The 14,030-nt window shown below is 45.7% G+C and overlaps 1 protein-coding gene across 11 annotated transcripts in view; it reads left to right on the forward strand.

Moving 5' to 3' along the window:
• Positions 1-14,030, forward strand: part of FOXJ3 (forkhead box J3) — a 425,779-nt gene that overhangs the window by 78,942 nt on the left and 332,807 nt on the right. For 8 of the 11 annotated variants that reach the window (XR_014463957.1, XM_083162745.1, XM_083162740.1 and 5 more), the window contains one exon: positions 13,117-13,300. Coding sequence is in view for 2 of the 11 variants with exons in the window: in XM_083162745.1 (XP_083018871.1) it covers positions 13,232-13,300 (69 nt within the window). In the remaining 9 variants the exon portion in view is untranslated. Of the gene's footprint in view, positions 1-1,194; positions 5,312-13,116; positions 13,301-14,030 lie in introns of those variants that run through there. The other 3 variants (XM_083162744.1, XR_014463956.1, XM_083162739.1) reach the window with 3 other exon arrangements.

Here is a 14,030-nt window from a genome sequence, read left to right on the forward strand (position 1 = left end):
AACAGGGATTAATAAAACAGTTCTGTCAAGCTATCAAGAGACTACGTCCAAGGATTAAGTCAATTGTCTCTCAATGGGATCTTAATTTGGTATTGAATGCTCTCATGTTGCCCCCCTTCGAGCCTATGGATAGATGTAAATTAAAATTTCTATAGAATATGGTCTTCTTGGTGGCTGTCACTTCAGCTAGGAGAGTAGGAGAACTTCAAGCCTTGTGGGCAAAGGAGCCTTATTTGAAAAATTTTCATGACAGTTTGGTGCTCAGAACAAATCCAGCATTTCTGCCTTACATAGTATAATTTTTTAACCTTAATCAGGAAATTTTCCTGCCATGTTTCTTTCCAACTCCAGCAAATGAGAAGGAAAATAATCTTCATATGTTAGATGTCGTCAGATCCATGAAAATATATTTGGATAGGACTAAAAATTTCAGGTCAACTGATTCATTATTCGTGGTTCCTCTGGGTGCAAGAAAAGGACTCACACATCTAAACAGACCATTTCTAGGTGGTTGAAGGAAACCATTGCATTTGCTTATAAAAAGGTTGGTTGTCAAGTTCCGAACATTATTAAGGCACACTCGGCTAGAGCAATGTCAGTATCATGGGCAAGAGAGGCGAACGTGTCGGTAAGAGACATATGTCAAGCAGCAACCTGGTCATCTATTCATATGTTTTCCAAGCACTATGCACTGGACGTTGCAAGGGACCAATTCGGTGGAATGGTCCTAAGTCAGGCTATGGCTTAAGGTATAGTATTCCCTCCCATTACTGCTTTGGTACATCCCATTGTAAAGGCTGCCATGAAGTAGGAAGAAGAAAACTTAAAATATGTACTCATTGATCACATTCCCTTCGACCAGCGTGGGGGTGATCGCGGTCTGAAACTGCTACGCCTGGAGTCTCAATGGATATTCAAATTGGATACTGTTAACCCGAAGGGACTCAATGAACATTTATCTTTTAACATGTTCCTCTGATGTCTCTCCCTCTCTCCACTCCTTTAGCGATGCTGATGCCTTTTTCCCATCCCCTAGTTGTGTCCGTCATTGCGCACGCATCTTATGTTCACTAGCTGTGCGTACTATTGCCCCGCTATTCATGCTGTGCCTTCTCCGTGTTGTTTCCGTGCCCACATCACGTTTTAGTAACATTTTATTATTGTTTCACTGTTGGGTGTTCTTTTTCTTTCTAGGTTGTATTACCGCCTTGAGCAACTGACTACAGCGACCCCCGCCGCTGTGGTTGCTCAGCAACGCACTAGGCTGAGGGAATCCTGGATGTGGTCACTACCTGTCATCACTCTAGCGGAGACGCCCACCAGGAAGTGCAATGCTGAACTACACGAGCGCCAGGAGGAGTCTGGCTGTCCTCAGCACCTGCTCTCCGGTATATATGTGAGTATGTCTTCATTTGTCTTTGTTCTTGACTTGAAAACGGAATAAACCCCGAAACGTTGTCCACAGCACCTTGTGTCTGTCAACCTTTTTCTAAAATCCGAGTGTGTGCCACTATCGACCCACTGTTACCTTTTCCCCAAGTGCTGCACCCCGGTACCTCATACCTTTATTGGAGTGCCCTCTCCCTGCTGCCTGACTATGGACTGCCGCTTTTGCGTCTTTCCCTGAGTGTGCACCCTACCCCTCATTGTGATACTTCTACCCACTTCCACCTTCAAGTCTCAGGACACCTCTACATCAGTGCCGCCGCAGACATAGGACAAGGACGTCCCTGCGGCTGATTTTTACTCTGGTTCCACTATACCCTGCACGGATTGTCGACATCCCACAAGAGATGACACAACCCAGGACAATGGCAGACATCAGCGATGCTTTTTCCAGACCTACCCTTCCACTTGGGGAACGCCTGCACTTCTCTGAGGACGAATCGACTGCAGCCCTATTCTCAGAACGTCTTCTTGAACTGGAAGGTGACTTGACCCCAGAGGACATTTACAATAACCTCTATAAACTCAAGAAAAAGGAGGTTGAATTCCTCTTACACGGAGTTACCCTGTCTGAGTATTTTCGTGAAAAGAAAATACCCCGGGGCTTCCGTGTCCGCAATACGCCCACCATAGGACGCTATAACAATGACTTTTGCCGCAAATGGTGTGCAATTCTCAATAATTGCTCTTTTGATCTTATGACCCTGGTGATCCACGAGTCAGCAAGAGAAATGAGCATTGTACAGAAACAAATTGATGAGTATCAATCTCTGCACTTGCAGACCTTGACAGACGACACCAGCAACAACTGGATGGCTAAACTTTCGACACAAGTAGATTCTTTTAAAAAAGAACTCATTGCCTTCAAAAGAAATAAATTTAACCGTGTTAACAGGGACTACACGGAGCAGAGTGTGTATCGCTGGCTCGCAGGACCCTACAGACCCCAACATAAAGAAAGGAGAGGTCGACGTAGAGGCCCGCGTAACGACACTGAAGCAGGTACCACGACCGATACTAATTCTAACTCCAGTGACACAGGGAGAAATACCTCGGTCTCAAAAAACTCCAAACGCCCTCCTGCAGGGGTCAGGACACGGGCGGTAAGAGAAAGAGACAACGACCCCCCAGAAGAGGTGGGCAAGGTCGTCGAGGCGCAAGCCAGAAACCGCAAACCGAGGACCTGACTTTCAATATATCTAAACGCACCCTTTCTTCTGCTGAGTTACAAGTCCTCAACAAAGGCCTGTCCTACGTGCCCACCAATAAATTCAATCCATTTAATTGGAAGGTGGAAATGGCACGTCTTAATAGAAATTTACGCCTGAAAGACTTTTTCAGCAGAGAAAATACTACCAGCCTCAACCCTGCTCCCCCTATTTCTCCTATCTATGCTTGCTTCAAAAAGAAATCCAGATTCGACCCACCATCACATAATATAGCTATTCAAAGCTTCTCCAAAGTACTGGAATCTAAAGTGTCCATATCCCAATCCGAGATCCAATCATCCAACAAATCGTCCAATCTCACCAGAGAAGAATGGAAAGCGATTAAGGATCTCAGCACTAATGATGACGTCATGATCCTCCCCGCTGATAAAGGGGGAGGTATTGTGAGTTGGGATATAGAGGACTACAAGGCTGAGGTCTATTCCCAGCTAGCTGACTCCAATACCTACTCTCTCTTACCTAATGACCCCACGATGACTTACAAAAAAGAACCGGATACCATCTTGGCTGAAGCCGTGTCGAACAAAGCCATCCCTGCTTCTGTGAGAGACTATCTCACCATTGAGATGCCCAGAGTGCCGCTCTTATACTGCCTACCCAAAATCCACAAGCGTCTGCAACAACCACCAGGCAGGCCCATTATTTCTGCCACCAATTCCCTTTACAGCAACGTCTCCACCTTCCTTGATCACTTCCTTCAGCCTGCAGTACAGAAGACCACATCGTACCTCCAAGATACCACGGCACTCCTCAATAAACTTCAAACATTGGGACAGATCCCAGCTGGTACCTGGCTCGTTACACTTGACATATGCAGCTTATACACAAGCATACCCCACCTTGCGGGTATCCAAGCCACCCGTGATCTTCTGCTATCAGACGACTCGTACCAAGGCCCACCTATTGAGCTGTTCATAACCTTGCTAACTTTGACATTACAACGCAACTTCTTTCTGTTCAACCAACAATTCTATCTACAAGGCGCCGGGTGTGCCATGGGCTCTCCGGTCGCTCCATCGTTTGCGAACGCCTACATGGCATCTTTGGAACAGGACTTGTTCTATAACTCTGCTTTAAGCTCTAGAATCCCTTTCTATACCCGTTACATCGATGATGTCTTACTACTCTGGACCGGCACCCAAGCTGACTTTACCCAAGCCATAGAAGAGATCAACTCACGGGACTCCCCCATCAAATTTACCTTTTTTATGAGTCTGCTGTCAGTCAATTATCTGGATGTCTGCATTTCAATTCATGAAGGGACCCTCAAGACATCAATCTTTTCTAAAGCGACAGATCGTAACACCCTCCTACTAGCCCAGAGCCACCATCCCCCGGCTCTTATCCGAGGCTTGCCCTACTCACAATTGCTACGCGTTAAGAGAATCACCAGCACTGAAGAGACTCTATCAAACGATCTGGACAAGATGCAGAACAAATTCAGACAACGTGGGTACCCCCAAGCCTTACTTAATGCAGCCAGAGACCGTGTTGACAAAATTGACCGCTCTGACACCCTGCGTAAACACCTTCGCGATCAGAATAAAGATGTCATGGGCTGGGTACGTTCCTACAACTCTGCCGATCCCGCAATCACCTCGATGTCTAAATCACTCTGGCCAGTGATACAGAATGATAGAGACCTCCGCTCTCTGAAAAATACTCACCTTATGACATGCTACACGCGTGGTCGCAATATTAGAGACTGGGTAGTGAGGACTGATATATCCCGACGCCCTACCCCTGGTACCCAAACCAAGGCAGGCGGTTGTTATCGTTGCACTGGCTGCACCACCTGTAGTGCCATGACGGCGACCAGAACCTTTCCACATCCCCATTCGGGCAAGCAGTTCCCCATTAAGCATGCCCTTTCATGTAACAGCTCCTTCGTGGTCTACCTCATAACCTGTCCGTGCGGCTTGGGGTACGTTGGCAAGACCATAAGACCTTTTAAAGAACGCATCGCCAACCACCGCACAGCTATCAGAGCTGCTATCAACGGCAAACCCAATGACCAGCCTGTTGCGAAGCATTTCGCATCAGCCAAGCACAGCCTGGCCAACTTAAAATATGTACTCATTGATCACATTCCCTTCGACCAGCGTGGGGGTGATCGCGGTCTGAAACTGCTACGCCTGGAGTCTCAATGGATATTCAAATTGGATACTGTTAACCCGAAGGGACTCAATGAACATTTATCTTTTAACATGTTCCTCTGATGTCTCTCCCTCTCTCCACTCCTTTAGCGATGCTGATGCCTTTTTCCCATCCCCTAGTTGTGTCCGTCATTGCGCACGCATCTTATGTTCACTAGCTGTGCGTACTATTGCCCCGCTATTCATGCTGTGCCTTCTCCGTGTTGTTTCCGTGCCCACATCACGTTTTAGTAACATTTTATTATTGTTTCACTGTTGGGTGTTCTTTTTCTTTCTAGGTTGTATTACCGCCTTGAGCAACTGACTACAGCGACCCCCGCCGCTGTGGTTGCTCAGCAACGCACTAGGCTGAGGGAATCCCGGATGTGGTCACTACCTGTCATCACTCTAGCGGAGACGCCCACCAGGAAGTGCAATGCTGAACTACACGAGCGCCAGGAGGAGTCTGGCTGTCCTCAGCACCTGCTCTCCGGTATATATGTGAGTATGTCTTCATTTGTCTTTGTTCTTGACTTGAAAACGGAATAAACCCCGAAACGTTGTCCACAGCACCTTGTGTCTGTCAACCTTTTTCTAAAATCCGAGTGTGTGCCACTATCGACCCACTGTTACCTTTTCCCCAAGTGCTGCACCCCGGTACCTCATACCTTTATTGGAGTGCCCTCTCCCTGCTGCCTATATATATATATATAGATATATAGATATATATATATATATATAGATATATAGATATATATATATATATATATATATATATATCTATATATATATATATATATGCAAAAAGAGTAGAAAAGACGCACCAATGAGCACAAAGTAACAGAATTTTACTGATCCAATAAAGCTCACGTACACAGGGGTTAAAATTATAATGCTTGCCAGCCAGATCATAACACCATCACAGCCCGGATACTCCTGTGGGGGATCACCGCTGCTCAGCTTCAGCCGCAGAGACCTCAGACCAAGGCACCGCACCACTCGCACAGGACCAGAGGGGAACGCCAGCTGGAACACAGGTGGAAGAAGGACGTCGGACCATAGAAGTAAAACCCAACTAGTTTCGTCACACTGAAGGACTTCGTCAGGGGGATATATATATATATATATATATATATATAATTGAATGATCGGCACTCCAGATAAGATGTGTAATGCCGGTGCGTTCAAAAAGGCAATATAACACAGAACACCCACCATGTCTCCCCGCAGGGTGGTGAGATTAAGAGGCGGCACTCCACGGGCTTGTGACAATAAGTTTTTAGTGGTACATCAAATAAACGGACAACGTTTCAAGACCGCTTGGGGTCTTTTCATCAGGTCCAAAGAAGCAGAATAATAAGTGTACAGACAATAATCAATTATAATTGATTATTGTCTGTACACTTATTATTCTGCTTCTTTGGACCTTTATCAAAGCAAAAAACGTGCATAAAGACAAAAGGTATACAAGCTAACCTATATAGTGAAATAGGGGGTCCTCCCATCCCGGGTGTACACCATGCATTGGCCGCCCGCAGCCGGAGCCACCGTGCTGTCCTGACCCGGAAGCCGGCGCCTGTCAGCTCTACGTCACTTCCGTCCTCTCGTGCTGTCCGGCCGGCTCTTGCTGGGATTGGTCCACCGCATGCAGCGCGTCCCATTGCTAGGGAACCCTGTAAAACAATAACGTGAGATGACAATATAAGTGTGACCTGAACAGTACCAATTATATACTGTATGAAGACTGCACATAATGCAGTGTGAATAGATGCAAAATAAAAATGATAAACAGTGTAAATGATTATAAAGAAAGGTGCATAATGTCACGCAGCTGCTTGGGGGGAGACATAGGTTACACATTATATAAACATGTTGAACGTTAGTTGTTCATTCAATCCGCGGGGACTGACAGTGTCCAATCTGTATATCCACTTAGTCTCCACTTGGAGAAGTTTTCTCCCTCGGTCGCCTCCTCGTATGTCTGCTGGGATGTGATCTATGATCATATATTTCAGGGACGCTAGGCTATGTTTTGCCACTGCAAAATGTTTGGCAACGGGTTGTCCATGATTGTTTTGGGCAATTGCAGTGCGTATGGCGTATTGGTGGGCTGCCATTCTCTCTTTAAAAGTCCTGATTGTTTTGCCTACATAGCATAGTCCGCAGGGACATTTGATAATATAGATCACGTAGGAACTTGAACAAGTTACTGGAAATTGATTTTGGCCCCGGAATGTGGGTGTGTAAAGAATCGGCCAGGAGACATATATCGACAAGTGGTGCATCCCAAGCATCGGTAGCACCCTCCTGGTCTCATCTGTTCCACCGATGAGCGTTTGGAGATATCTGTTCTCACCAGCATGTCCCGAATGTTCCGCCCTCTTGTATAACAGGGCATGATGCTAGAATTTTTTTATGTTTTAAGGTCTTTGTCCTGTAGGACCATCGGCCATAGATTTTTTGTGGTCGATCTGATGGTGGAATCTTCTGCATTGAATCCACGTACCCAGTGAACTCTATCTTTTTGGTCTGCTTTGTCAGAAGCTTTAATCTGTAGAGTCTCTTCACTGGTGATAGTCTCCAATTTAGCCATGGATTGGTTGATGGTTTCCTGGGTATGTCCTCTGTCCAGGAATTTCTTACTCATCATATCCAGATTGTTGGATAGTCTATCCGGTTCGCTTGTTATCCTCTTGACCCGAAGCAGTTAAGAATATGGAAGACTTCTTTTGGTGGCAATTGGATGGTGACTATCGGCTGCTAACAATGTGTTCCGATCAGTTGGTTTGTAAAAGATACGGGTTTAAATTTTACCACTTTTGATGTATATATTCACGTCTAGATAGCTGATGAGCTGTTGATTCATCTGATATGTGAATTTAATTGGACAGTCCAATTCGTTGATGTTAGCCATGTGTTAGTGAGATGAGGTCTCTGTCCCTTGCCACATTAATAGGACATCATCGATGTATCGACAATATAAATAGATGTATTTTTTCATCTTGGAATCCAGGAATCATTTCTGTTCCAGAAAATGCATATATATGTTTGCGTACGAGGGTGCGACGGGCGAACCCATCGCATACCCCGTGCGCTGCTGGAAGAATTCCCCATTAAACATGAAAAAATTGCGATACAGTGTGAGTTTTAATAGTTCCATCATAAAGTCTGGGTGAGGACTCTGATATAGCACATTGTTCTCCATCACCGATCTCATAGCTGCCATGCCATCGTTATGGGGTATGCTGGTGTACAAACTCGATATATTGAGCGAGCATAGCCATATGTTGTCAGGGATGTCTTGTAAGGCTTTTAATTTGAGCAAGAGATCTGTCGTATCGCGGAGATATGTTGGTTGTGCTTGGACACATGGTTGAATGAAGTGATCTAACACGGTAGCAGCTTTGCTATAAATCGACTCCCGGGCCGGTGGATGATTTAGGTTTTTATGAACCTTGGGCAAACCGTATATAATGGGTACCCGTGGGTAGTCTGTTTTCAAGTAGTTGCCCAGTTCTGTGGGGATGATGTTGTCTATGACAGCTTGATCTAATAGAATATCCAGTTCACTTTTGTATTTGGCAGTGGGATCTGCAGTGAGGCGGTCATATGTCTCAGCGTTGTTGAGTTGGGAGTATACCTCCTTTTTGTAATCCGATAACGGAAGCAGGACTATTCCCCCGCCTTTGTCTGCTGGGAGAATCATAATCTCCTCTTTTTTTCCGGAGCTCTTTGATGGCATTCCATTCATCTCCTGTTAAGTTGGAGAATTTAGATTTTTTCTGTTCTTCATTGACTTGAAATTTGAGGGTTTTGATGAAGCTCTGTATGGCTGTATTGGCCGAGAAAGGGTCAAACTTGGATTTGTTTTTAAACTTAGAATATTTATTGACAACCGTAGTTGTGTCAGTGTGCTCTTTAAAATGATCACGAAGTTTTAGCTGACGATGTAGTCGGGACGTCTCTAATTTCCATTGGAAGTCGTCGTATCTGCAAGTGGGTATGAAGGAGAGTCCTCGATTCAATACCTTAATCTCTGCAGGGGATAAGGTTAGATCTGTCAGATTGAATATGGCATTCATCTCTTGCGATTCTTGGGGATTGCGCCGCTTGTGCTGGCCGCCTTTTCTTGTGGGTCTGGTTTTGCCCCACGAGCTGCGCGGGTCTTTACCCCTAAAGGGGGCTTCCCTGTGGATTTTTTTTTTCTTTTTTCCTTTGTTTTTTGATGTTTACCTCTGGCATCTCTCCAGCTGAGGATTGAGAGTCGCTGGTGGAATCATATTCACGCTGTTTGCGATTGAAGTGTCTCTTGGTCCGAGCTGTTTGTTGTCTGTATTGGTTGGTGCCCGTTAACCACCCATACACATTAGATTCATCGTAATCACGATTTACAACTTCAAATTTCTTTTTCTTGAAATTAGTTACCGTATATACTCGAGTATAAGCCGACCCGAATATAAGCCGAGGCACCTAATTTTACCACAAAAAACTGGGAAAACTTATTGACCCGAGTATAAGCCTAGGGTGGGAAATGCAGCAGCTACTGGTATATTTCCCTGTATAAAAATACCAGGACACAACAGACTGCTCCCCTTGCATAATAGCAGGACACCACAGGCTGCTCCCCCTGCCTAATAGCAGGACACCACAGGCTGCTCCCCCTGCCTAATAGCAGGACACCACAGGCTGCTCCCCCTGCCTAATAGCAGGACACCACAGGCTGCTCCCCCTGCCTAATAGCAGGACACCACAGGGGACTCCCCCTGCCTCATAGCAGGACACCACAGGGGGCTCCCCCTGCCTAATAACAGGACACCACAGGGGGCTCCCCCTGCCTAATAACAGGACACCACAGGGGGCTCCCCCTGCCTAATAGCAGGACACCACAGGCTGCTACTCCTGCATAATGCATTACAGGCTGCTCAGGCTGGGGGACACCACAGGCTGATTCCTGTGCTGACAGCTGGGACACCACAGGTTGATCCCCATGCAAGGGACACCACACACGGAGGGGGGAGGGAGCAGCCACCGCTTACCTCCTCCATCATCCGACTCCAGGGTGTTTAGGGTGCGCCGCTGACAGGCTCCACGGGGGGGGGGGGTACGCGGCCGCCGCCACTGCCCTGCCGTCCACTTCGCTGCCCGGCTCCACTTTGAAAAAAGGCGCGGCTACGGCAACATGGCCGCCGGCCTCCTGCACTGAGGACATGTATAGTGCAGGAGGCCGGCGGCCATGTTGCCGTAGCCGCGCCTATGTTTAAAGTGCAGCCGGGCAGCGAAGTAGATGGCTGGACGCAGGAAAGAAGCCACTGACTCGAGTATAAGCCGAGTGGGGGCTTTTTCAGCTAAAAAGAAGGCTGAAAAACTCGGCTTATACTCGAGTATATACGGTAGTTCTTTTTTGTATGTCGACATTTGTGTCGTCAATTTTTCTAGCCAGTTCTCTGTAGTATCTTTTGCCAGGGTTTCATCATGGTTCAATTCAAAGGTCTTTATTTTTCTCTTACCAGGGATAGTTCTCTCACTGATTCCTCTATGCCAAGCGTCATGAGGTTGAAAGAACAATTATTCAAAACCGCAACCCAGCGGCGACAGAAATCATTGTTATATCGACCTATGGTCAGAATTTTTTTGACGCAGAACCCTCTGGGAATTTTCTTTTCCCGCATATACTCAGACAAGGTGACTCCATGCATCAAAAAATCGGTCTCCCTCTTTTTTAGTTTCAAGAGGCCATTGAAAAGTTCTTGTGCAGTTACATCCTCTGTGATCTCAGCTAATCTTTCTTTAAAGAGGACAGATTCGGTCTCACTGTCGGAAAACCGCAGTCTTTCTCCCAAAGGGATATTAGGCCTTGAATAGGCTGCCGCTGTGTCCTGTCGTCTCTCCTCACGATCCACCATATTGATGCCGGCTTGCACCTTGTGTCCACTCTGAGACAGAAAAGGTTACACTGGTATTCACGGGATCTTTGTCCACTTTGTAGTATTTGTCGTAGGATCGGTGAGCTGGGTGGAGAAGGTGAAGGGAAGTGTTTAAAAGTTCACCCACTGTGCCTTCTGCCCCCTTGCTGGGGAAACAGTGGGGGTGTCCACTTATGAGCACGTATGAAGTAGCTTCAAAGGCAGTTTCACCTATATGGTAAACAGCAAAAAAGATGGTGGTGTGGGTGCCTTGTCCAGGTTGGACCCTCAAGTGTGTAGAGGGACTTTCCAATATAGAGTCCTCGTGGTGGGACCGGCACTCCAATCCTATAGCCGCAGCTGCCGAGGTGCTTGTCCAAATAGTACAATGTATAAGCAAGATAGAAAAAGCACTCCCTCGGTCTTCCACTTGAATAAATAACCAGCCAGACACACTGAATGGAAGGTGCTAACGTTTCGGGGTTTGACCCCCTTTATCAAAGCAAAAAACGTGCATAAAGACAAAAGGTATACAAGCTTACCTATATAGTGAAATAGGGGGTCCTCCCTTCCCGGGTGTACGCCATGCATTGGCCGCCCGCAGCCCGAGCCGCCGTGCTGTCCTGACTCGGAAGCCGGCGCCTGTAAGCTCTACGTCACTTCCGTACATTGTACTATTTGGACAAGCACCTCGGCAGCTGCGGCTATAGGATTGGAGTGCCGGTCCCACCATGAGGACTCTATATGTATGTATGTATGTATATGTATGTATGTATGTATATATATATATATATATATATATGTATGTATGTATGTTGGACCGCAGGGCGAAAGTTGTAGGCCACCCAGCAACTGGTGGAACACAAGGTCGAAGGCGGAAGTAGCTCTGTGCTCTCTTCCAATGAAATGTTATGACACCAGGCGGAAGGTGGCAGCTGGTCTCTTCTGTTACTGATGGAGCGCCTTTGGGGCGGTAACTGATGCTTATGATTGGCGGATGCTAATGTGTGAGGCAGTGCCCTTTGGTATTTAGCTTGGTTTGTGGTAGTCTGCTTTTAGGTTGCCTCTGGAATACAGACGTTGGTGCAGTGTCTTGAAAAAGGGTCCCGAAACGTCGACTATGCCTTCAGCTTTTAAATGGATTACAATAAAGCTTTGATGTTTTGAACTTTATAGAAAAAAAATCTGAGTGAGCTGAGTATACCTATTGGATATTTATGAACAAGCGATCTGAGTTTGATGGATGCCCCAGCATATCTACACATGAATATTGAGAGCGAGGGTTTTCTATCTATCTCTCTATCTCTCACATAGAAACAGATTTTAGCCACTCTAATTATAACAGTTAGGTGATACTGTACCCAGTCTGGCAATCCAGCGGGTTTCGCAATGTAACAATGATAGTCTATGATTCCCTCCCCTGATCGATAGGGGGACATGATCAATCATCCAATACTTAATTGATGATAAATTATGTTTAACCTTGATAAGTATATATGTGTGTGTGTGTAATTTTGCTCACCCCTGGAATTATACTGCACAAATGGTGGCATCCCTGACCTGCTATAGCGCACATGTTGGCACACATGGAATTAAATGGCACACAGGCCTTTATTCAGATCTGATCGCAGTACAAATTTGTTTGGAAAATGGTCAAAACCATGTGCACTGCAGGTGGGACAGATGTAACATGTGCAGAGAGTTAGATGTGTGTGAGTTATTTTGTTTCTGTGCAGGGTAAATACTGGCTGCATTATTTGTACACTGCAATTTAGATTTGTTTCAACACACCCCACCCAAATTTAACTCCTCTGCACGTTACATCTGCCCCACCTGCAGTGCACATGGTTTTGCCCATTTTCCAAACAGATTTGTACTGCAATCAGATCTGAATATGGGCCACAGGGTGACACTCTTGTATTAAAAAGAAAAAAACCTTTAAATAATTTTAATAAAAAAATGGCAGCACCCCTTGATTTATAAGGCTGACTTAGCAGCACCCTATTAATTATAAGGCACACTTGGCTCACCCCTGAAATGATACCCCTGGAATGATACTACACCCCTAGACTGATACGGCACACTTAACAGCCCTTGCAGTAAAAACGTATGACGACACTGGGCAACACAGCTGGATTGATCTGGAACACTGGGCAGCCTTGCAGTAAAAATAAAAATATTTTTGACAGTGAGCCCCTTTGTTGTCCCCCACAGCAGTTACATATACCAGTCCCCCTTAGTAGTGCTCCCCATAATCGTACCCTTAGTAATTCCCCCTTAGTAGTTTTATCTTCAGTAGTTCCCCCTTAGTACAGTTTCCTGCTCATTAGTTTCCCCTTAGTAGATGTACCTTTTTTTCGTTGTCCCCCCCCCCTTAAGTCCCCATATATTTCCCCTCTGCAGATAGCACGGACACATCCCTGCTCTCTACATTTCACATGCGAATTGAAGATGGCGTCGGAAGTCTGGACTTACAGTATTTCAAATTCAGGTCTCGTGAGAATCTGACATCAGGAAGATGACGTTCAGCTTAGTGTTCGGCTTGGAAAAATGGCAGGATGGAATTGAACAGCTCAAATGCAATCATGTAAGTTCGGGTGTGTTAAGATCTCTAGGATCCGAATGTGCTCATCCCTAGTTTAAAAGTTTTAGTAAATGTACCCTTCTTCATTGAAAAAACTCATATGAAGGTATCTTTAACACACCAGACAGGACCTAAGCTTAAATAGAATACAGCTAGACTTACACAGGATAAGGGATATTATTCAGGTCCCAACGCCTCCCCGCGCTTTAGCACGGGGAGCGATGTTTAGCGACTCCGCTTTAGCGATATGCGCATGTGCAGCCACTTGGTGCGAGCAGGCACGGCGAATTGCTTATTCGCCATCCCGTTCTCCCCTGAAAAAGATATAAATCTCCTTAATGCGCCACCTAGTGGGGTGCAGCTCCAATGACACCAAGAGAAAACTTTCACCAAAGTTTGAGAATACAACAAAAAACAAAGATGGTGTCACCCAGAGCGATCCCACATATACAATAGAAGATATTATCTAACACAAAAAAACGGGTTTTTCTATATGGAAAGATTTCCTGTATAGGTCCAGATAATCTGAAAAGCTCAAAAAGAAACACAAAATAGTGCAGACTGTATGGCCACCATAGAGGTTTAGATTGTCATCTCACTCACATTTATGTGGAGTTTATATGGGCACAAAAGGGACATTGAAGTCCTGCATAGATCCCTCTGATTCTGGTGATGGCCTGGAACTCAAAGAGTAGATATAGTGCAAAACCGTATATATAAAGATATAAACTTT

This window comes from Crinia signifera, chromosome 19 (genome assembly GCF_055691185.1).
Source record: "Crinia signifera chromosome 19, ASM5569118v1, whole genome shotgun sequence".
In the NCBI taxonomy this organism is placed as follows: domain Eukaryota; kingdom Metazoa; phylum Chordata; class Amphibia; order Anura; family Myobatrachidae; genus Crinia; species Crinia signifera.